Raw genomic sequence first — 23,791 nt, forward strand, 5'->3', positions numbered from 1 at the left:
TAATACATATAACATACATGTGAATCACAACTCAAATTCATCAATATCTTAACCTATACCCAGATAAAACAGGGACCTTAGACTAGTCTAATTTTATTCACCTCCTCCTTTTTCCTCATGTATAAGTTTTTGTCATTTTAGTTCTATACTTTTAATCTCATCAGCTATTATTATTATTGTCTTATACAGTGTTCACTTACCCATATAGGTACCATTTTTGTTTCTCTTCATTTCTTCTTGTGTATTAGCGCCTCTTTCTGTCTGAAGCTCATCCTTTAGAATTTCCTTGGGTGAATGTCTGCCGATTTCATTTTTTCCACTTTTATAAGTCCTAAAATGTTTTTGTTTTACCCCCATTTTTGAAAACCATTTTTGCTGGACAGTTGTTGCCAGTTATTTTCATGCAGGACATTGAAGATATTATTACATTAGCTTATTTTCCATTGTTTCTTTTGAAACATCAGATGTCAGTCTGCTACTCCGTTAATCTTTTTTATTCTACTTTAAGGTATTTTCTCTCTCTTATATTCTTCAGTTTCACTAGGATATGTCAAGGAATAGACTAATTTCATTTTTCTTGCTTGGAATGTTTTAGACTTAATTAAATCTGTGAATTTATGTCTACATATTTCTTCTGAAAAATTCCTCAGTCACAATCTCTTCAACATTGCCTCTGAATTTCAGTTAGCCAGTGTTAGAGCTTTCAGTCTATTCTTCATGTCTCCTAGCCTTTCATATTCTCTCTTCTTTTTTTCCTTCTTAGCTATATTCTGGATCGTTTCTTCTGACTTCATTTTGTTTTGTTTTGTTTTTTTCAATATTGTCTGACTCAATATACAATTGATTGTGTTTTTTATTTCTATTATCCTCTTTCATTTTTAAGTCCTATTTTTGTTTTGCAAATCTGTCTCTTATTCTTTGGACATGTTTATTTCCTTCTTTTATGTCTTTTCAACATTTTAAGCATGTTTGCTTATAGTCTCTAGCTGACTGTTTTTAGCTTCAACTTCATAGGCATCTGTGATTTCATATCTATAAGTCTTACTCATGATGGCTTACCCAGGCTTACCCCTCTTGGGCTTGTACTTTGGGGTTGTTAGTAAAATGTTATCTGTGGGAATCTGGTGGCCTGAGTTGAGGGTGTTCTCAACTATGTTAAGTGATATATTTGTTTGTTTCTTTGTTTATGCCAGACTCCCAAGGGAAATTACCATCCTATAACCAATCTTTATGTTAATTTCTTTGATTAGGCATTTCAAGCCACAAATCAGTTTTAGCTCGAATCAGAGCCCAGTCAATAGCTATAACATGCCTGGAAGAAATTGATTTTTTTTTTTTTTTTATCTCTGCTAAGCCCAGTCTAGAAAAGACACATTTCTCTCTCAGCTTCATTTCCCAGGGATGGGGAATTATTTTTAATCCTTGCACTTAGGAGGTAGTTTCTGAGGGTCCTAATTTCATGTGCAGTGAGGGGGTTCCCTTGTCCCAATTCCCCACATCACAGAATCTCAAAGACTTTTTTTCCAATTCTTGTGAAAAGTGATTAAACAGACAAAATGTCTCCACCTACAGGAGATGCAGGGTTGGTGCATATTTCTCATTTCAGTCCATATTTATTTTTGGTCATCGGGGATTTACCACATTTTATCTGAGACTTGGATATACATTTCAAAGAAGTGTTGAATAGAAGGATTATTATCTCTGGTTCCTTTCTCTCTTTATATCTGTCTCTCCCACCTATCTCAGGGAGAGGGGCTTCTCTTCCAGCCACTGAGAACAAAGCTTTGAGCTCTCACTGTTTGCTCTTCTACATACATGCACATAAGATCTTATTTCAAAATAGATTTTCTGAGTATGGCAAAGAAATTGGGAATAATTAGAGAATAACTACCAAAAGTAAAAATCAACAAGAGGCTCTAGGGACATAAGAAATAGTTCAGTGTTCTTAAAGAGCCATTTTTTTTGGTCTGTTGGACTTAGTACCTGTAAGGCCAGCTTGGCTCCTCCTCTTTTCTTATATTCCTAGTATGATTCCTTTTCCCTTAGACCTACTCAACATTTTTGTTTTGTTGTTGTTGCTGCTGCTGCTCTTGTTTTAAAATTTTTATTTATTCATGAGAGACACAGAAAGAGAGGCAGAGACATAGGCAGAGGGAGAAGCAGGCTCCCAGTGGGATCCCTGATGCAGAACTGGATCCCAGGACCTAGGGATCACAACCTGAGCCAAAGGCAGACACACTCAACCAGTGAGCCACCCAGACATCCCTCAACTTTTTTCATTAAAGCCTCTTTCTCCTAATACTACAAGGTAAACAGTGAATGTTGGCGCAAAAAAAAAAAAAAAAAAAAAAGATGCTGCTCTACCAGGTAGATATATCTGCTTGCAGGGGTGTGATTTGCATTTCTGGAGACCTCTAAACGGGGCTTCTCAACCCATCTGTACTGAACTACCACATCTTTAAAACTTTCAATTCACTCTGAACCAATACTTCCGATGTAGTTTGAAGTGGGGTTCAGGAGCCAATGGCCAAAAGGATTTTTATTATAACAGGGGCAGGACCTGTGGGCAGAAAGAACTGCACTGGGATTGTGAGTAGACTGATTATATAAGATGTTCTATCATATGGAAGGGAGGGTGACATTAGGGTTCCAGGAACTTGAGTCTAAAGGAGGTTCTAGAGATAGCTTTTTTCTTGTAATTAAAGCAGTTGCAAACTGGTAAGACTCCTGTCCTGTAGGACTGTGATCTCTATCAGTTAACCATTTGTTTTTCCCTTTCCTCTGTTCTTGGGCAGCCAGGAGTGCCTGAGGATTGTCACATACATCCCATCTGGGGGGTGGGGAAGTTGAGGTCTTAGCTTATACTTTGCCATCGGCTTGCCTTTTTGTTCCCTCATCACTTCTATAAATACGGTGAAAGTATTGCAGAGAAGCCCATTGCTATACAAGCTCCTAAACAGTTCTTATTTCCTGTCCTCACCTCACTGAGCAGCACTGGACAGTCAAAATGAATAGATTCTCCCTTAGACCTGTCCTTCATGAATGCAGAAGCAACTATGCTTACCCCCAAAAGGACCTCAGTATTTGCAGGTACTTTTTAATCCAAATGTGATTGATTTATTCACTCATTAGTTTATGCATTAATACCTTCCTTGCTTTATTCCAGGGTTTTGGACCTGTTTTGACAAAAACACATATATAGTACTTTCTGTATGCCAAGCCCTGTTTTAAGTGCTTCCCCAAATAGTAAATAATATTTTTATTGTTCATAAAAATTGTATTAGATCAATACTATTATTATTCTAATTTTTCAAAAGAGGGAACTGAGACTTTAGAGAGACAAAGTAGCTTGTCCAAGGTCACAATACTAAGAAGTAGTGGAACTGAGATTTGAACTCAGAAAATCTAGTTCGAGGATCCCTGTGTTTAACTCAGCTGGCTGCCTCTCTTGGCCCTTGGCTGTTAATACTCTGGCTTCAGATCTGCACGAGTAGGTTTTCCAAAGTCTGCTTTATGGGTGAATAATTCATTACGTCCCCATTGTCAACATGAAACAATTGGTCATTATCATACATAGCTATGAATTGAAAAAGGATGAGCAGGTCTTCTGTTTCTTTTGTGGAAAGACTGATGATTGATTCGCATGTCTGCCCTGAAAAGGATGATGATTTATTAATGCTGTCTGCATGGATGCAAAAAAGGATTGACCCACATCAGAGAACTCACCTGTAAGCTTCAGGGCTCTGTGTCTCTGAAAAATTTGAAAATTATAACCATACTGTCAAAATTCCAGCTCATCTATTGAAGAGAAGAAAAATTTAGTGGAACTAGTAACTGCACCAGTTAGATTTCCCCAAAGTGTGTTTAACTGAATTCAACCAATTTTTTAAAAACTAAATCAAGACAAACGAGTTAATTTACATAGATACTGTCTTTGGCACCAGAATAGAGTATCTGCATTTACAAATGTAAAACTAAAACAAATCCGCAAGGCATTCTTTTGTTTTGAACATTTTCAAATGTACAGGAAAGTTGAAAGATTAGAACCTATATACCTTGCAGGAAGAGTCACCAATTTACAAAATTAGGTCACATTTGCTTTATCTCTTTTTTTATATAAACATTTTTCTGAACCATTTGAATGTGCATTGCAAGTATATATATTAAAATTCTCCTATGAAGCCAGAACATTGTCACTCCTAAGAAAAATAATATTTACTTAATATGCTACCTAACAGAGCCCATATTCACATTTTCTCAATTAGTCCCCAAATCTCATTTATAATTTTTTTTTTTCATTCCAAAACCTAATCAAAGTTTTGCATTGCATTTGGTTTTATCTCTTTGGCCTCTTTTAAAGAACATCCCTCTATCTTTTCTTTTGCTTTTCATGATAATTTTTTTCAAGAGTCACAGCCTATTCTTATATTGCATTCTTGAATGGCCCAGTAGGATTCATTTGCCACCGCCCTTCCCTAAGGGCTCTGTGATGCTCCCTTTCTCTCCCAGGTCCTGGAAGTGCAGCTGGAACAAGGAGAGGTCAGAGCCCTGAACTGTCTGATCTGTGTGCTCTATGGGGAAAGAAAGGGGAGGAGCCTACTCTGCCTGAATACTGGCAATGCCAGAGAATGGTGTTGGGGTGGGGGAAACAGAAGCATTAGGAAGACAGAACAAAGGAGAGAGAGGGGAAGAAATGTGAAAAAGAAGGAAATAACATGGTTTTGATGTGGAAACCAGAGGCAGAGGAAGAAGCCTTGTGCACTACACTTTTCAACCTTGAATTTATCTGTTTTTATGTGATTTAATGCAAAAGTCATCAAGTTCATGTAGTGATACAGCTAGGGAGGGAAGAATGAGAATGAAAAACTGAGGAAACACATCAAGGGAACTTCAACTTGATTTTTAGTTTTTTCTTCTTTTACGTCAAAAGGAACGAGCTGAAGCAAATAAGAGAGTCGCAGGGGCCTGGTTTTGTGTGATGGGTATACTGCCCTCAGCACTCTTCAAAACTCTCCTAGTAAAAATAGAATGAGAGAAACAAGCAAGAGACATGAGAGCAAGAGCTGGAAAGGGAATGAATAAGTCTTTTAAAAAACAAAAGATTTTATTTATTTATTCATGAGAGACATAGAGAGAGAGGCAGAGACATAGGCAGAGTGAGAAGCTGGCTCCCTGCGGGATGCGGGACTTGATCCCAGAACCCCAGGATCACAACCTGAGCCAAAGGCAGATGCTCAACCACTGAGCCACCCAGGCTTCCCGCAAATGAATAACTCTTGTTTCTCTAAGGAAGCGTTATAGAAAGACCAGGCCTGTGGCTTCAGACTAACATACTTGAGCTTCAGCTCCACTAGTTGTTGAAGGATATATTTTTTGAAATCATACCAGCTCACAGAAGTTAAAACTGGCTTACCAACAAACTCAGTCATGTCCAACTAAATTCAATCAGCTTTGCTCATGATCTGATTTTGCCCTGAATGAGAAATGGCCCCTTTAAGATTCAGTGCACCATGGCATGTTCATTAACTTCCTGAGCCTGTTTCCTTGTCTGTGAAATGGGAATGTGTAGCCCCACACAGAACTAGGTGATTCATTGTCAGCCCTGCAGTGAGCAGGAGACACTGACTCAGCCAGCCAGACCATCATTACCCCACAGAACAGGAGTCTGGGGACAGGGAAGGTCATGCAGGTTGGCAGCTCCCCAGTGTCATCAAGGACCCAGGCACACCCAATTTCTGCCCTTCTATCCTCAGTAGATCAGTGTTGCTTGCATTTAGGGTACAACATGACTATAGATGCATCTGGTGACACATCCTCACACACCATCCAGGGAAGTGAGGGAGAGGTCCTGTCTATGTCCCTTTTGAAGGATGAACAACACTTTCTCAGTAGCTGCCCCACGGACCAAGTGGCAGTATGTGGCCACACCAGCACTGATCCCTGGCAAGGAGCATGGAACACACATATCATCTTGCTTCTAGAAACATTAATTCCACAGGGCAGGGAAGGAATCTTGTCTCCCCTGGAAAACACCAGACAGCAGGATTCTGTGAGCAAGGATGAGAGGGGAAAAGCTATTAGATGGGCAAACCAGATCACCTCCTAATTAGCATATTCCCTCCCTGTCCTTCTCCTGTTTCTCTATAAGACCTCTGCACCCACTGGCTCTTGAGAGGAGCCACTGCCAGCTTAGCACAGCTTCAGAGGATGAATGGGGCCATCCCAACTTTAACATTAAATGTACTGAGCTCTCAGGTGTTATATCTGCTCTGTTATACCGTGTAAGCAAGAATCTTGTAATTTTCTTTCATTTTATGGCAACCCAGTTTTAGTGTCTCCCCACCTGGAGGTTTCTTAAAAGGTTTTGAAAAAGTCAAGTGAGACAGGTTGCTATTTCAAGAAACCTAGAAAAAATAAAAATAAAAAAAGAAGTTACCAAATTGATGGCATGTTATTTCCAATTATGTCTCTGACCAGTTATCCAGTGACAGGGTCAATTAAGGCCCTTGATTGCATTCTCATTTAGCTTTAATAAGATGACTTGCAAGTGGTCAGAATCTGCCAATTTGTCATCATAAGCATTAACATTATCAATAATAAAGACTTGTCCACTTAATTTTGTACTGTTAATTTTAATACATGTTCTCATTTAGAATTAAGGATACAATTATTTTATATTAATAAACCACTTATCATTAAAATGCAGCTACTGAATCTTAACCAAAAAGCACTATAGAGCAGATCAGTATCCAATTTAAGCACATTACTGACATGGTTTATTATATTAAATTTTGTTAATGTGGTAATCTGTTAGGCAGTAACTCTAACTCTGAACTAAAAGTACTTTTGAGGGCCTTCCAACATTACTTGTAGTTTTTGCCTTTCATATTTCATTATCGATTACTGAAAGCAATAACACCCTTTGTTAAAATTAATTCTTAATGACAGATGGCTTGTTGGAATGTAAATAATGCAATGCCCCTCCAACTATTTCAATCCCATTAATATTATTCTCTTTCTTAAAAAAAAAAAAAAAAAAAAAACAACCAATTGGGATCCCTGGGTGGCTCAGCGGTTGAGTGCCTGCCTTTGGCCCAGGGCATGATCCTGGAGTCCTGGGATCAAGTCCTGCATTGGGCTTCCTGCATGGAGCCTGCTTCTCCCTCTGCCTGTGTCTCTGCCTCTGTGCATGTGTGTGTGTGTGTGTGTGTGTGTGTGTGTCTCATGAATAAATAAATAAAATCTTGAAAAAAAATTTTTTTAAATCAATTAAATGTTTTCACAACTTCTTGGAAATATCTCTTATAAACATTTTCATTTGACTGAAATTCCACTAAGAGATAAAGTCCCAATAGATGGCTATAATATTTCATTCCCCAAATTAAAAATCTATGTCACAAAGGCCGTATTACAACATGATATATTCAAGGTGCTGAAAGGCAAAAAAAACTACAACCAAGAATACCCAGCAAGACTATCATTCACATTTGAAGGAAGAATAGAGTTTCCCAGACACACAAACACCATATGATTTTATTTATATGTGGAATCTGAAAATAATCAAAAACAGAAACAAAACAAACAGACTTAAATACAGAGAACAAGCTGGTGGTTGCCAGAGGACAGGGTGGGGAGGGAAGGATTAACAAAATCAGTGAAGGGGATTCAAGAGTACAAACTTCCAGTTATAAAATAAATCACAGAGATGAAAAGTACCCCATAAGCAATATAGTCAATAATATTGTAATAACATTGCCTGGTGACAGATGGTAACTACACTTACCATGATGAGCATTGAGAAATGTACAAAATTGTCAAATCACTGTGTTGTACACCCAAAACTAATATAACATTGTATGTCAATTATGCTTCAATACAAAATCATATACATCAATCGTTACATAACATTAGAAATGTAAGCTAAATCCATTCGTAAACTTGAAGCAATTTCAAAAGCAATTTTAATATAATCCAAGACATGTAAGGTGATGTTTGTGTCATAATGTGAGCCAGGTTTATAAAACCTTTTATAAACCTTAAAATGTAGTCCTGAACTCAAGCATACCCCCATCCAGAGACAATGGAGTCTTCTATCTCCACCATCCTGGAGATGCCCTTTGTCTCTCTCCCAACTGTTCACGCCATTTCCCTGCTAGTTTCCATCTTTCTCTGCTTTTGGTTTTCACCTCATTTTGGTATAGTACATCCTCCAGTGGCTTCCTATGAGTGAATGAAGATGTCTTGACCTAGAATCACTAGAAAACAGAGCTTGAGGTAACTATTTAAATGCTGATTTCTTATTTTGGAGCTGCAACCCTGGATTTGTTAGAAACTAGTTTTATTAAGAAATAAGGCTGTTGGGAATATTCTTGTGCAAATTTTATGTTTTAAGTTCTTTTGGGTAAATACACAAGAATAGAACTGCTAGATTATATGATAAACATATGTTTAACTGTATTAGAAATTGCCAAAAGATTATTACAAATTGTCATGCACATTTTACATTCCCAAAAGCAAAGTATGGAAGTTCCGCTTGCTCTGTATCCCCAATATTTGTTGTTGTCAATCCTTCTAATATTATCACTCTAGTAGGTATGAAGAGATGACTTAGTGTGGTCTTAATTTGCATTTCCTTGATAACCAGTAACATTGAGCATATTTTCATGTTCTTGACTATTTGTGTATCCTTCACAGTAAAGTGTCTTAGAGTTTTTGCCCATTTTTAATCAGGTTGGCTGGTTCTTATTAATTTGTAAGAGCTCCTAAAAAATGCATTACAAATCCTTTTCAGATACATGTTTTGCAAATATTTTATACCAGTCTGAGATTTTCCTCTTTATTTTATAATGTCTTTTAATAGGCAGAAATATTATTTTTATGAAGCCAGATGTGTCCATTTTTTTCTTTGCCTGTCCTTATAATATTTTTCCTTTTATCTGAAATACTATGGAGTTTTAGCTTTATTTTTTTAAGATTTTTATTTATTTATTCATGAGAGACAGAGCAGCAGAGACACAGGCAGAGGAAGAAGCAGGCTCCCCGCAGAGAGCCTGATGCAGCACTCTATTCCAGGACCCCAGAATCATGCCCTGAGCCAAAGGCAGATGCTCAACTGCTGAGCCACCCAGGTATCTCTAGAGTTTTAGCTTTAATGCTTAGGTCTATGAGTGTTTATAAATTTATCTTTTATGTTTCTGTCTGTGATCTACCTCAAATGAACTTGTGTTTATGATGTGAAGTATTGAAGTATTTCTCAAATATCCACTGATTCCACTGAGTGAAAAATGCTTTCCTTTCCTGATTGAAAGCTGTAGGAATCTTTACTTTAAAAATTAAGTAGCCATAAATGTGTGGGTCTGTTCTGGTCTCTATATTTTGCTCTATTGAACTAGTTGTCCTCTTACACCCAAACTATCTTGATTACGTTACATTATAACAAGCTATCAAATCAGGAACTGTAAGTTCTCCAACTTTCTTCTACTTCAAAATTATATTGGCTATTCTACTTTTTTATATCCATGTAAATTTAGAATCAAGTTGTCAACTTCTAAAAAGTAGCTTCTGAGATTTTGATTGGGGCTATGTTAAATCTATAGATCAATTGGGGGAGAATGCAGAGTCAATAAGAAGTTCAGTCTATGTGCACAATTAACCTCTCTACTTATTTAAATCTTCTTTACATTTTTCAAGAAAGTATTATAGTTTTATAGCTTTCAGTCTAGATATAATCTATCTTTCATGAAATTCATGCCTAAATATTAAATTTTTATCTCACTTTCTAAATCACTCATTGCTAGTAAATAGAAATATAAATAATACCTAGAGATTGATCTTATTTTCTGAGATCTTGCTAAATTTAAGTACCCTTATTAGGTTTAGGAGGGGTTTTTTTTTTTTATATATTCCTAAGTATTTTCTACATAAATGCTATGTACTGATACAAATTACATTCATTTCTTTTTCTATCAAAATACTTTATTTCGGGGGAGGGGCAAGATGGCGGAAGAGTAGGGACCCCAAATCACCTGTCCCCACCAAATTACCTAGATAACCTTCAAATCATTCTGAAAATCTACGAATTCAGCCTGAGGTTTAAAGAGAGAACAGCTGAAACGCTACAGTGAGAAGAGTTCGTGCTTCTATCAAGGTAGGAAGACGGGAAAAAGAAAGAAACAAAAGGCCTCAAGGGGGAGGGGCCCCGCGAGGAGCCGGGCTAAGGCCAGGGCGAGTGTCCCCAGGACAGGAGAGCCCCGACCCGGAGAAGCAGGAGCTGCACCGACCTTCCCGGGCGGAAAGGCGCTCGCAGGGAGTTAGAGCAGGACCCCAGGAGGGAGGGGGTGCCCTCAGACTCCCTGGGACACTAACAGACACCTGCACCCCAGGGAGAGGGTCCCGAGCTCCCTAAGGGCTGCAGCGCACAGGGCTGGACCCGGGAGCAGCTCGTAGGGACTCGGGCGGTGGCTCCGCGGAGGGGGCTGCGCAGCCGGGAGCGAGAATCCAACAGCACAGGCCTCGGAGCACAGGGCGCCAGGGACACAGTCCAGGATCCGGCCTCCCCCGGGACAGGCAGAGGCCAGGAGGGCCCAGGACAGCAAGGACACTCCTACCCCGAGCTGAGCAGATCAGCGGCCCCGCCCCGGAGCCTTCAGGCCCTGCAGACGGAGAGCTCCAGAGTTACTGCGGGAGCTGACTCCAGGGCTCCAGAGCTGACCCCGCCACTGGGGTTGTTCCTCCAGGGGCCTCACGGGGTAAACAACCCCCACTGAGCCCTGCACCAGGCAGGGGCAGAGCAGCTCCCCCAAGTGTTAACACCTGAAAATCAGCACAACAGGCCCCTCCCCCAGAAGACCAGCTAGACCGACAAGTTCCAGGGCAAGTCAAGGGACTTAAAGTATACAGAATCAGAAGATACTCGCCCATGTTTTTGTGTTTTTTTTTGTTTGTTTGTTTGTTTGTTTATTTTTTTATTTTATTTTTTAAAGATTTTATTTATTTATGATAGTCACACAGAGAGCGAGAGGCAGAGAGAGAAGCAGGCTCCATGCACCGGGAGCCCGATGTGGGATTCGATCCCGGGTCTCCAGGATCGCGCCCTGGGCCAAAGGCAGGCGCCAAACCGCTGCGCCACCCAGGGATCCCTGTTTGTTTGTTTTGATTTCTGATTGCTTCCCCCACCCCCCTTTTTCCCCTTTCTTTCTTTTTCTTTCTCTTTTTCCCTTTTTTTTTCTTTCCTTCTTTCTTTTTTCTTTTTCTCTTTTCTTTCCTTCTTTCTCTCCTCTCTTTTGCTCCTTTTCCCAATACAACTTGTTTTTGGCCACTCTGCACTGAGCAAAATGACTAGAAGGAAAACCTCACCTCAAAAGAAAGAATCAGAAACAGTCCTCTCTCCCACAGAATTACAAAATCTGGATTACAATTCAATATCAGAAAGCCAATTCAGAAGCACTATTATACAGCTACTGGTGGCTCTAGAAAAAAGCATAAAGGACTCAAGAGACTTCATGACTGCAGAATTTAGATCCAATCAGGCAGAAATTAAAAATCAATTGAATGAGATGCAATCCAAACTAGAAGTCCTAACGACGAGGGTTAACGAGGTGGAAGATCGAGTGAGTGACATAGAAGACAAGTTGATGGCAAAGAGGGAAACTGAGGAAAAAAGAGACAGACAATTAAAAGACCATGAAGACAGATTAAGGGAAATAAACGACAGCCTGAGGAAGAAAAACCTACGTTTAATTGGGGTTCCCGAGGGCGCCGAAAGGGACAGAGGGCCAGAATATGTATTTGAACAAATGATAGCTGAAAACTTTCCTAATCTGGGAAGGGAAACAGGCATTCAGAGCCAGGAAATAGAGAGATCCCCCCCTAAAATCAATAAAAACCGTTCAACACCTCGACATTTAATAGTGAAGCTTGCAAATTCCAAAGATAAAGAGAAGAACCTTAAAGCAGCAAGAGACAAGAAATCCCTGACTTTTATAGGGAGGAATATTAGGGTAACAGCAGACCTCTCCACAGAGACCTGGCAGGCCAGAAAGGCCTGGCAGGATATATTCAGGGTCCTAAATGAGAAGAACATGCAGCCAAGAATACTTTATCCAGCAAGGCTCTCATTCAAAATGGAAGGAGAGATAAAGAGCTTCCAAGACAGGCAGGAACTGAAAGAATATGTGACCTCCAAACCAGCTCTGCAAGAAATTTTAAGGGGGACTCTTAAAACTCCCCTTTAAGAAGAAGTTCAATGGAACAATCCACAAAAACAAGGACTGAATAGATATCATGATGACACTAAACTCATATCTGTCAATAGTAACTCTGAACGTGAACGGGCTTAATGACCCCATCAAAAGGCACAGGGTTTCGGACTGGATAAAAAAAAACAGGACCCATCTATTTGCTGTCTACAAGAGACTCATTTTAGACAGAAGGACACCTACAGCCTGAAAATAAAAGGTTGGAGAACCATTTACCATTCAAATGGTCCTCAAAAGAAAGCAGGGGTAGCCATCCTTATATCATATAAACTAAAATTTACCCCGAAGACTGTAGTGAGAGATGAAGAGGGACACTATCTCATACTTAAAGGATCTATCCAACAAGAGGACTTAACAATCCTCAATATATATGCCCCTAATGTGGGAGCTGCCAAATATTTAAACCAATTAATAACCTAAGTTAAGACATACTTAGATAATAATACACTTATACTTGGTGACTTCAATCTAGTGCTTTCTACACTCGATAGGTCTTCTAAACACAACATGTCCAAACAAATGAGAGCTTTATTTTTTTTTTCAAATGAGAGCTTTAAATGATACACTGGACCAGATGGATTTTACAGATATCTACAGAACTTTACATCCAAACTCAACTGAATACACATTCTTCTCAAGTGCACATGGAACTTTCTCCAGAATAGACCACATACTGGGTCACAAATCGGGTCTGAACCGATATCAAAAGATGGGGATCGTCCCCTGCATATTCTCAGACCATAATGCCTTGAAAATAGAACTAAATCACAACAAGAAGTTTGGAAGGACCTCAAACACGTGGAGGTTAAGGACCATCCTGCTAAAAGATGAAAGGGTCAACCAGGAAATTAAGGAAGAATTAAAAAGATTCATGGAAACTAATGAGAATGAAGATACAACCGTTCAAAATCTTTGGGATACAGCCAAAGCAGTCCTAAGGGGGAAATACATCGCAATACAAGCATCCATTCAAAAACTGGAAAGAACTCAAATACAAAATCTAACCTTACACATAAAGGAGCTAGAGAAAAAAACAGCAGATAGATCCTACACCCAGCAGAACAAAAGAGTTAATTAAGATTCGACCAGAACTCAACGAAATCGAGACCAGAAGAACTGTGGAACAGATCAACAGAACCAGGAGTTGGTTCTTTGAAAGAATTAATAAGATAGATAAACCATTAGCCAACTTTATTAAAAAGAAGAGAGAGAAGACTCAAATTAATAAAATCATGAATGAGAAAGAAGAGATCACTACCATCACCAAGGAAATACAAACGATTTTAAAAACATATTATGAACAGCTATACGCCAATAAATTAGGCAATCTAGAAGAAATGGGCGCATTCCTGGAAAGCCACAAACTACCAAAACTGGAACAGGAAGAAACAGAAAACCTGAACAGGCCAATAACCGGGGAGGAAATTGAAGCAGTCATCAAAAACCTCCCAAGACACAAGAGTCCAGGGCCAGATGGCTTCCCAGGGGAATTCTATCAAACGTTTAAAGAAGAAACCATACCTGTTCTACTAAAGCTGTTTGGAAAGATAGAAAGAGATGGAGTACTTCCAAATTCGTTCTATGAGGCCAGCATCACCTTAATTCCAAAACCAGACAAAGACCCCACCAAAAAGGAGAATTACAGACCAATATCCCTGAAGAACATGGATGCAAAAATTCTCAACAAGATACTAGCCAATAGGATCCAACAATACATTAAGAAAATTATTCACCATGACCAAATAGGATTTATCCCCGGAACACAAGGCTGGTTCAACACTCGTAAAACAATCAATGTGATTCATCATATCAGCAAGAGAAAAACCAAGAACCATATGATCCTCTCATTAGATGCAGAGAAAGCATTTGACAAAATACAGCATCCATTCCTGATCAAAACTCTTCAGAGTGTAGAGATAGAGGGAACATTCCTCGACATCTTAAAAGCCATCTATGAAAAGCCCACAGCAAATATAATTCTCAATGGGGAAGCACTGGGAGCCTTTCCCCTAAGATCAGGAACCAGACAGGGATGTCCACTCTCACCACTGCTATTCAACATAGTACTGGAAGTCCTAGCCTGCAATCAGACAACAAAAAGACGTTGAAGGCATTCAAATTGGCAAAGAAGAAGTTAAATTCTCCCTCTTCGCTGATGACATGATACTCTACGTAGAAAACCCAAAAGCCTCCACCCCAAGATTGCTAGAACTCATACAGCAATTTGGCAGAATACAAAATCAATGCCCAGAAGGCAGTTGCATTTCTATACACTAACAATGAGACTGAAGACAGAGAAATTAAGGAATCAATCCCATTTACAATTGCACCCAAAAGCATAAGATACCTAGGAATAAACCTAACCAAAGATGTAAAGGATCTATACTCTCAAAACTATAGAACACTTCTGAAAGAAATTGAGGAAGACACAAAGAGATGGAAAAATATTCCATGCTCATGGATTGGCAGAATTAATATTGTGAAAATGTCAATGTTACCCAGGGCAATTTACACGTTTAATGCAATCCCTATCAAAATACCATGGACTTTCCTCAGAGAGTTAGAACAAATTATTTTAAGATTTGTGTGGAATCAGAAAAGACCCCGAATAGCCAGGGGAATTTTAAAAAAGAAAACCATAGCTGGGGGCATCACAATGCCAGATTTCAGGTTGTACTACAAAGCTGTGGTCATAAAGACAGTGTGGTACTGGCACAAAAACAGACACGTAGATCAATGGAACAGAATAGAGAACCCAGAAGTGGACCCTGAACTTTATGGTCAATAATATTCGATAAAGGAGGAAAGATTATCCATTGGAAGAAAGACAGTCTCTTCAATAAATGATGCTGGGAAAATTGGACATCCACATGCAGAAGAATGAAACTAGGCCACTCTCTTTCACCATACACAAAGATAAACTCAAAATGGATGAAAGCTCTAAATGTGAGACAAGATTCCATCAAAATCCTAGAGGAGAACACAGGCAACACCCTTTTTTGAACTCGGTCACAGTAACTTCTTGCAAGATACATCCATGAAGGCAAAAGAAACAAAAGCAAAAATGAACTATTGGGACTTCATCAAGATAAGAAGCTTTTGCACAGCAAAGGATACAGTCAACAAAACTCAAAGACAACCTACAGAATGGGAGAAGATATTTGCAAATGACGTATCAGATAAAGGGCTAGTATTCAAGATCTATAAAGAACTTCTTAAACTCAACACCAAAGAAACAAACAATCCAATCATGAAATGGGCAAAAGACATGAAGAGAAATCTCACAGAGGAAGACATAGACATGGCCAACACGCCCATGAGAAAATGCTTCGCATCACTTGCCATCAGGGAAATACAAATCCAAACCACAATTGAGATACCACCTCACACCAGTGAGAATGGGGAAAATAAACAAGGCAGGAAAGCACAAATGTTGGAGAGGATGCGGAGAAAAAGGAACCCTCTTACACTGTTGGTGGGAATGTGAACTGGTGCAGCCACTCTGGAAAACTGTGTGGAGGTTCCTCAAAGAGTTAAAAATAGACCTGCCCTACGACCCAGCAATTGCACTGCTGGGGATTTACCCCAAAGATACAGATGCAATGAAACACTGGGACACCTGCACCCCAATGTTTATAGCAGCAATGTCCACAATAGCCAAACTGTGGAAGGAGCCTTGGTGTCCATCGAAAGATGAATGGATAAAGAAGATGTGGTTTATGTATACAATGGAATATTACTCAGCCATTAGAAATGACAAATACCCACCATTTGCTTCAACGTGGATGAAACTGGAGGGTATTATGCTGAGTTAAGTAAGTCAATCGGAGAAGGACAAACAGTGTATGTTCTCATTCATTTGGGGAATATAAATAACAGTGAAAGGTAATATAAGGGAAGGGAGAAGAAAGAGACTCCTAACTCTGGGAATCGAACTAGGGGTGGTGGAAGGGGAGGAGGGTGGGAGGTGGGGGTGAATGGGTGACGGGCACTGAGTGGGGCACTTGACAGGATGAGCACTGGGTGTTATTCTGTATGTTGGTAAATTGAACACCAATAAAAAATTAATTTATTTAAAAAAATACTTTATGTCTTCTTTTTTGCCATATTGCACAGGCTCAGACCTTCATCAGTATTGAGTACTGTTCCCTACTTTAGGTTAAAAGCATTCAATATCTTACCATTACATATCATTTTAGCTGCAGCCTTTGCACAGATGATCTGTACCAGATTGAGGAAGCTACCTTATGTTCCTAGCAAGTTCAGTGTTGAAGGATACACTGGGTATAAAATCTAGATTGGAGGTTATTTTCTTTTGGCACTTTGATGTTCTCATTCCACTGTCTGTAGGCTTCTGTTATTATTCCCCTTGGTATGTAATATTTCTCCTTTTTCTCTGCTTTTTAGAATTTTTCTTTAATTTTCATCAGCTTTACAATATGCCATTTACTTTGTATTTATTCTTTTTGGAATTTTCAGACCCTCTAAAAATTGTGCCTTTCATCAGTTTTGGAAAATTCTTTTTTTTTTAAGAATTTATTTATTTATTCCTGAGAGACACAGTGAGAGAGAGAGAGGCAGAGACACAGGCAGAGGGAGAAGCAGGCTCCCTACTGGGGACTCGATCCCGGAACTCCAGGATCATGCCTTGAGCCAAAGGCAGAAGTAACCACCGAGCCACCCAGGTGTCCCAGTTTTGGAAAAATCTTGATGTTTATCTATTCAAATATTGCTTTTGCCCCCATTTGTTCTATTTTCTTGAACGTAAAAATTATAGTGACTGAAAGTGTCTGTCAGATAACTTCAAAACATGGATAATCTGAGTGTCTTTTTCTGTTAACTCATTTTTCCCTTTTGGTTTTCAGTTACTCTTGAGGTATTTTTTGTTTGGTTGGTTTTCATTTTTTGTTTTTGTTTGGTTTGACATACCTAGTAATTTTTGCTTGACTTCTAGAAATTATTTACTTTATATTGTATATGTAATGTAATGTTATAAAATTACAGATGCTCCAAATGATGTTGTCCTCTTTTAGGAAGAACTCACCCTTTCCTTGATGATTACCTTACTCTGGTCACAGACCACTGAGTTGAGGCTGGGTTTCAGTCCTGGTAGGGCCCAGGCTACTTGATGTTTATTCCTGTTCTTCCAATAGTATCCTGTTGTCTTTGTGGGACCTCCCTCTCCTGATGGATATAGACTTTTCTATTTTATTTCTATTTCTATTTTCTATTTTATGAGGCTTCTGGGAAAAGTCTGTTTTGTGTCAAGAACTGCGATGTGTCCAATATTTTACTGTGTTTGAGAGCTAATAAACTTGCCTTCTGTGGCTTCATGGATGCTGATAGAAAACTGGGACTTCTGGATCACAGAAGGGTGCTGTTACATTTAAGCCATATGCAGCATTTGGGAGATTCCACAGGAACATTTTTCTTCTTGTAGAAACCTACAGGATGGCCCTGAGAAATAAAACATGATCAATGTACTACCCTCCCTGATACGTTCTGGGGTCTAGGATGTTTCTTCCCCACATAGAGTTGTTTGCCTCCCCTCCTCCCTCACAATGTTGTCATATGCTATCATTGTGCCTGTAACTTACCCTTTGTTCTCAATCACTCCCTGTTTTAAATAAGATTTATTTATTTATTTATTTATTTATTTATTTATTTATTTATTTATAGAGTACAAGCAGGGGGAGCCACAGTGGGAGAAGGAGAAGCAGGCTCCCCATTGAGCAGGGAGCCTGATGTGGGGCTCGATCCCAGGACACTAGGATCATGACCTGAGCTGAAGGTAGACATTTAACTGACTGAGCCACCCAGGCATCCCTCTCAATCACTTCCTAATCACAACTTGACTTCTCATGCACAAAGGTCAGCCATAAGAGGGAAAAAAGCATTTTTATAAAACTGAATCATAATTAAGTTTGAATCCCCTAAGTTCCCTTTTGGTTAAACTGCCACCCACAGAGTGTGCCAAACAAGCCAGCCTGGGGTTGCCATTACAGACAAGAAAGAAGCAACATGACTAAATGGTCAGGGAGGAATTGAATTTTCAAAACAGGTCTATATAACCCCTCTCCTGTTCATCTGGCTGATTACATAGGAAGCAGTTGAATGGGGATGGTCCCTTTTAGACACAGATACATTCAGTGAACAAACTGCCTTAATAAGGTACTATTATGGACTGATTGTGTCCCCCCAAATCCATATGTGAGAACACTGATCCTTAGTGTGATGGTATTTGGTGGTAGGGCCTTTGAAAGGTAATTAAGCTTAGATAAAAGTCACAAGGATGGGACCCCCATGATGGGATTAGTGTCCTTATAGGAGGAGGAAGAGATCAGAGCTCACTGTCTACCATATGAGGACAGAGCAAGAAGGTGGCTATCTGCAAACCTGGAAGAGGGTTTTCACTGGAAACCAAATCAGCCAGCATTTTGATCTGGGCCTTTCAGCCCCCACAACTGTGAGAAATAAATGTCTTTGTTTAAGCTCCCCCGTCTGTGGTATTTCGTTATAGCAGCCAAGCTAACTACTTTTCTTGGTTATCTCATCAATTTCTAGCTTATATTTGGTATTGCCAGAGTACATAGCGTGAATGATTTCAAATCCTTTGAAATTTGTTGACACTTTTTTATGGTTCATTATGTGGTCAGTTTTAGAAAATATTCCATGTGACTTGAAAAGAATACGTATTTATTTTCACTCAGTGGGTGAAGTATATATATGTCAAGTTCACATAATTCGAGTTCTTGAATTATGTTTTCTCTAATCTTTATGAAGTTTTTGTTTGTTGATTCTATTGTTTATCAAGAGAGTTTGGTTTAAAATTTCCAATTTTAATTTGATATTTGACTATTTTTCTTTGGATCTATCAATTTTGGCTTTATATGTATTTTAGGCTAAGTCTTAGGTATATTAATTACATTAAGTATTGTTATATTTTCCATTTGACTTTATTGTGTTATTGTTATGAAATTATCGCTCTTTGTCCTATTCACTTTCATCTGATATCAATAGGATTTCACCTTTATTTTTGCATAGTTTTTGAATGGTGTATCTTTCTCTATCCAGTTACTGTTGAATTTCTGTGTCATTATATTTATGGTGTCTTCTGTCAGCAGCATATACTTGTTTTTTTTAAGTAAGGTTGGCAATCTCCATCTTTTCTTTTTATTATAACAGTTTTTTGTTTTTGTTGTTGTTGTTGTTGTTTTATTTATGATAGTCACAGAGAGAGAGAGGCAGAGACACAGGCAGAGGGAGAAGCAGGCTCCATGCACCGGGAGCCCGATGTGGGACTCGATCCCGGGTCTCCAGGATCGCACCCTGGGCCAAAGGCAGGCACCAAACCGCTGCGCCACCCAGGGATCCCCAATCTCCATCTTTTAATTAGAGTATTTAGTTCAGTCACATTTAATGTAAATATTGGTATATTTTGGTTTAAATCTGTTATCTTGCTGTTTATTTGTGTTATTGTATCTCTTTTTTCCTATCTCTTATATTCTTTTGAATTATTTAAGAATGTTTATTATTCTGGTTTCCCCTCTACTAGCTTGTCAGTTTTACATTCTTTTATCATTCTTTTAGTGGTTACTTTACAGTTTCCAAAATGTACCTTTGAGCCATTACAATTTACCATAATTTGGCACTTTTACTACTTCCTGGTCAATGTACAGATCTTAGGATTTATGTCATTTATTACATATTCCCATGTTTTGTGCTATCACTGTCATGTATTTTAATTTTACATATACTTTAATCCCCCAAAACACATTTGATATTGCTTTAAATAGCCAATATTTATTTACATTTACCAACATACTTGCCCTTTCAAGCCCTTTTATTCCTTCTGTGTGCCCTAAAGTATTCTTTACTGAATCTCTTTAGTATTCTTTACTACAGGTTTAATAGATTCTCCCTTTCTTTTCATCTGAGGTCTGGGATTCTAAATTGGTAATAACTGTCAGATAAGTGTGGAAGCACAGGTTCTCCACTCTGCCTCTGTTGATACCTGTGAAGGAATGGGCTTCTTGCACCCTTGCAAGGAGGGTGCAGGTGACCTTTTTACCACCATATGGGTGTCAAAGGCCAGGTTCCCCATATGTTCTCAGTTGGTAAGGGGTGGAATCCATATTACCACACAGCAGGGTTGAAGTGCTGGCTGTGTGCTCAGGCTTCTCTGACACCATCTGGCACTGGGTGAACAGGTGGTGAGTGACTCATTACTGCCTGGTATGGTTGGAAGTTTTGGCCTCTGCTGACAGGGGTGATGATGGGCTACAATTTCTTCTGTGGCATTTGGTTGAAATAGAGCAGTTATTGTCTGTCTTCCTAAGTTGTTCCTTTCCAGATATCTTATCTAGAGAGAGCATGATTTCTTTGTCTAACCCCCATTGGTGTCTCCAGGTTGCCAACTTCTGCAGTACCTGGTCTAAGATTTGGGGGTAAAAAATAAATTTCAAGGAGCCTACTATCATGTTATTTCTCAGATCCCAAGTTTTCTGGTCTGCCTCTTCTCTTCATTTTTCAATTTCTTGTTTTATTTTCTACATAATGTCCAGGATTTTTAGTTGTGTTTAGTAGAAAGAATGTCTATTCCATCTTCCTGGAAGCAGAATTCTCAAGCTGTGTTAATGAGATTTAACAGGAATATACCTAAGTAGCTATAATGGCTTTGATATGTTAAATTAAATATAAACCATACTTTCAGAGGTATGTATGCATCAGAAAATGATGATGTAAAAGAGAAAAATAACTTTCAGAAGGAGAAACTGTGTTCAAGGAGATTGCACAAAGAGGAACTTTATTTTTTGTGTAAAATGTTCCCAGATTCAAGAACAAAAGTCTTTGCCCTTTGGTTTCTTAATCTTCTTGCTAATTAATGGGTGGATTTGGTAGTTTCTTACTTTAGAGGGGGGGAAATCTGTATTTTATTTAAAAGTAGCCATAATGCTCTACCTTCTTACTGAAGTGCTCTAGAGCCCTCTCAAAAATCATCTGCTGATGTTTATGCTTACTTAGCAAACACTCACAATGGTCTGTTCTAGGATTCTATTCTAAAGTGAGTTTTCATTTCAGGTCGCCTGAACTGGTGGTCCACTGTGTGCACGAGCTGTAAACGGCTTCTTCCTTTGGCCACTACAGGGGATGGGAACTGCCTTTTACACGCAGCCTCACTGGGTAAGCTCCACAACAGAGACAAAGAGTGGCAGCACCCCAGATGTGTTCTGCTCTTTGTTAGAGGACAGACACTAAGTAGAGCCATCATTCATCTGGAGGAGTCCTTAAGGGATATAGCCAGCAATCTAGCACTTCTTGTCAAGTAGCTGGCAGGCTTGGTGGGGACACAGCACACATGAAAAAAGATCTGATATAATAGAAACGGGCCTAATCATGAACTGCAGGGATGAGAATTAGAGATCATGGTGTAGAGGACTTCCTGGAGGAGGTGGGATTTTACTGAGATCTGAAAGACTTGAAAGATTATGAAAGAGGGCATTCCAAGTAAGGAGACTGCATGGAAAAGCATGAAGACAGGAATTTATCTTTTAAACAAAAGATAATATGCCAAAACATTAGAAGAAGCCATTTATGGGTGATGAGATTGTTGATTTTTATAGTTGATACAGGAGAATCACCTGGGGACTCATGCATAGGCATATCGTCTTTGTCTATTCTTCCAGTGAAATTATGATCTCACTATGTTCACAGTTTGGAATTCAGCATTTTTCCCTTAAAATCCTATTGTGAATTTTCCATGCTATTATTCTTCAGAAACATGTTTTGGCAGTTGTGTCATATTTCATCAAAATGTATAAATGATTCCCCTATGGTGGAACATTTTTACCTCGTTGTGTATAAAACTTGGCAAGAACAGAAGAGAAGAAATCTCTCATCTGTGTCAACAGCCTCATTCACTGCAAAGGAAAATGCCTTGTCCCTCAGAAACTGCAGTGTGCAGAGGCACTGTTCCCCTCAGCACTACAGGTGGACAAAGCCACAAATCAGGTCACTGCCACCATGGTCTGGTCTGAGGGCAGGCATTTTCCCAGTGAGCACAGTGGGCCTTCCATCAGCCAGGAAAGAGAAAGCCTTCTGTGGGCCAGCCTTGCTCCAACTGGGCCATGGCTAAGTCTGGGGCTCATAGCCAATTAGTTCTTTCCTTCTGGTACTTTGTTTTCCTTTCATGGGATTTAGTTGTTTGACCTGACTGACTAAAGGAGCCATGCAACACTGACCAGCAATACTTATTGAACCTGCTGACCAGGCCTGATATTGACCTAGGATTGTAGGGCACACACAGAAATGACAGAAATCCTAGAGCCAGGCTTGTAAGCAAATATTTATGGGGCAAGGAGACCCTACCTGCAAGAGAGACCCAAACAAGGAGCCATGAGAACTGAGACTGGACTTGCCCTACCTGGGAGAGTCCTGAGAGGCCACTATAGGCAGGTCTGAAGGATGAGAAAGATCATCTTGGCCTGTTTATAAAAAGAGCATTAATGGCCACTTCCCTCCATCTGTGTTGTAAAAGGCAAAAGCCTGGGATCCCTGGGTGGCGCAGCGGTTTGGCGCCTGCCTTTGGCCCAGGGCGCGATCCTGGAGACCCGGGATCGAATCCCACATCAGGCTCCCGGTGCATGGAGCCTGCTTCTCCCTCTGCCTATGTCTCTGCCTCTCTCTCTCTCTGTGACTATCATAAATAAATAAAAAATTAAAAAAAAAAAAAAAAGGCAAAAGCCTCGCTTGATGGAAAGCCCATAGCAGCCCCTGGTTGTTACATATCTTTGCGCTAAAGGATTCATGGCCAGATTGAACTTTTAAAGATTTGGTCACTGCAGGTTATTCCTCTTTTGAGTGCTTTCCAGAAGATCCCAGCTCACTTAAAAGTCCACCTTTTCACTCTCCATTTTGTCCCTTTGATCCTCTCTCCAGCCACCTTTCCCACTTGCTGTTTCTCAAGTATGACAGGTGGGCACCCCTTGGGCATGGCCTTCCCCTTTGCCTGGGATGGCAACTCAGCTCCCTCCTTCACCCACTTGAGTCTATATCCTAATGTCTCCATTCATGCCATGGCCAGTATCACCCAGCATCCCCCTTTGAGGACCCATTTCATCTCTTCTTATGTTGCTCCACCCCTGACGGGGTATGTTACGTGCTAATTTGATGACTGCTTCACCTTCCCTCAGTGTGCACTCTGCGAGATCTTAGGAACTTAGTCTGTCCTAACTGCTGCTATGGGTACTCCCAAAACCCAGAATGGTGTCTCACCCCTATTATGGAGTAAGTTTAGAATTAATTAAGTGGAATTAATGCCATTTAATTAAATAGAATGGATGGATGGATGGATGGATGGATGGATGGATGGACGGACTTCCCCTATTCTTTCCCCACAACCAGAGCTGCACTTCTCATTACTGTTTGTTCCATTTGTTGGGTGTCTTGACCACTTCTGAGCTGCCCTAAAAATGTACTCAGAGGTGGCTTATTTTCCTTTTAACCCCTTAAACACCCAGCACAGCCTGGGGAAG

The 23,791-nt window shown here is 39.6% G+C and overlaps 1 protein-coding gene across 6 annotated transcripts in view; it reads left to right on the plus strand.

Moving 5' to 3' along the window:
• The window catches only part of OTUD7A (OTU deubiquitinase 7A), a 392,867-nt gene that overhangs the window by 310,626 nt on the left and 58,450 nt on the right, over positions 1-23,791 (plus strand). For all 6 annotated transcript variants that reach the window (XM_077868861.1, XM_077868826.1, XM_077868852.1 and 3 more), the window contains one exon: positions 21,339-21,440. In XM_077868861.1, the coding sequence (XP_077724987.1) occupies positions 21,339-21,440 (102 nt within the window). The remainder of the gene's footprint in view (positions 1-21,338; positions 21,441-23,791) is intronic.

Source organism: Canis aureus, chromosome 2 (assembly GCF_053574225.1).
Source record: "Canis aureus isolate CA01 chromosome 2, VMU_Caureus_v.1.0, whole genome shotgun sequence".
Lineage (NCBI taxonomy): Eukaryota > Metazoa > Chordata > Mammalia > Carnivora > Canidae > Canis > Canis aureus.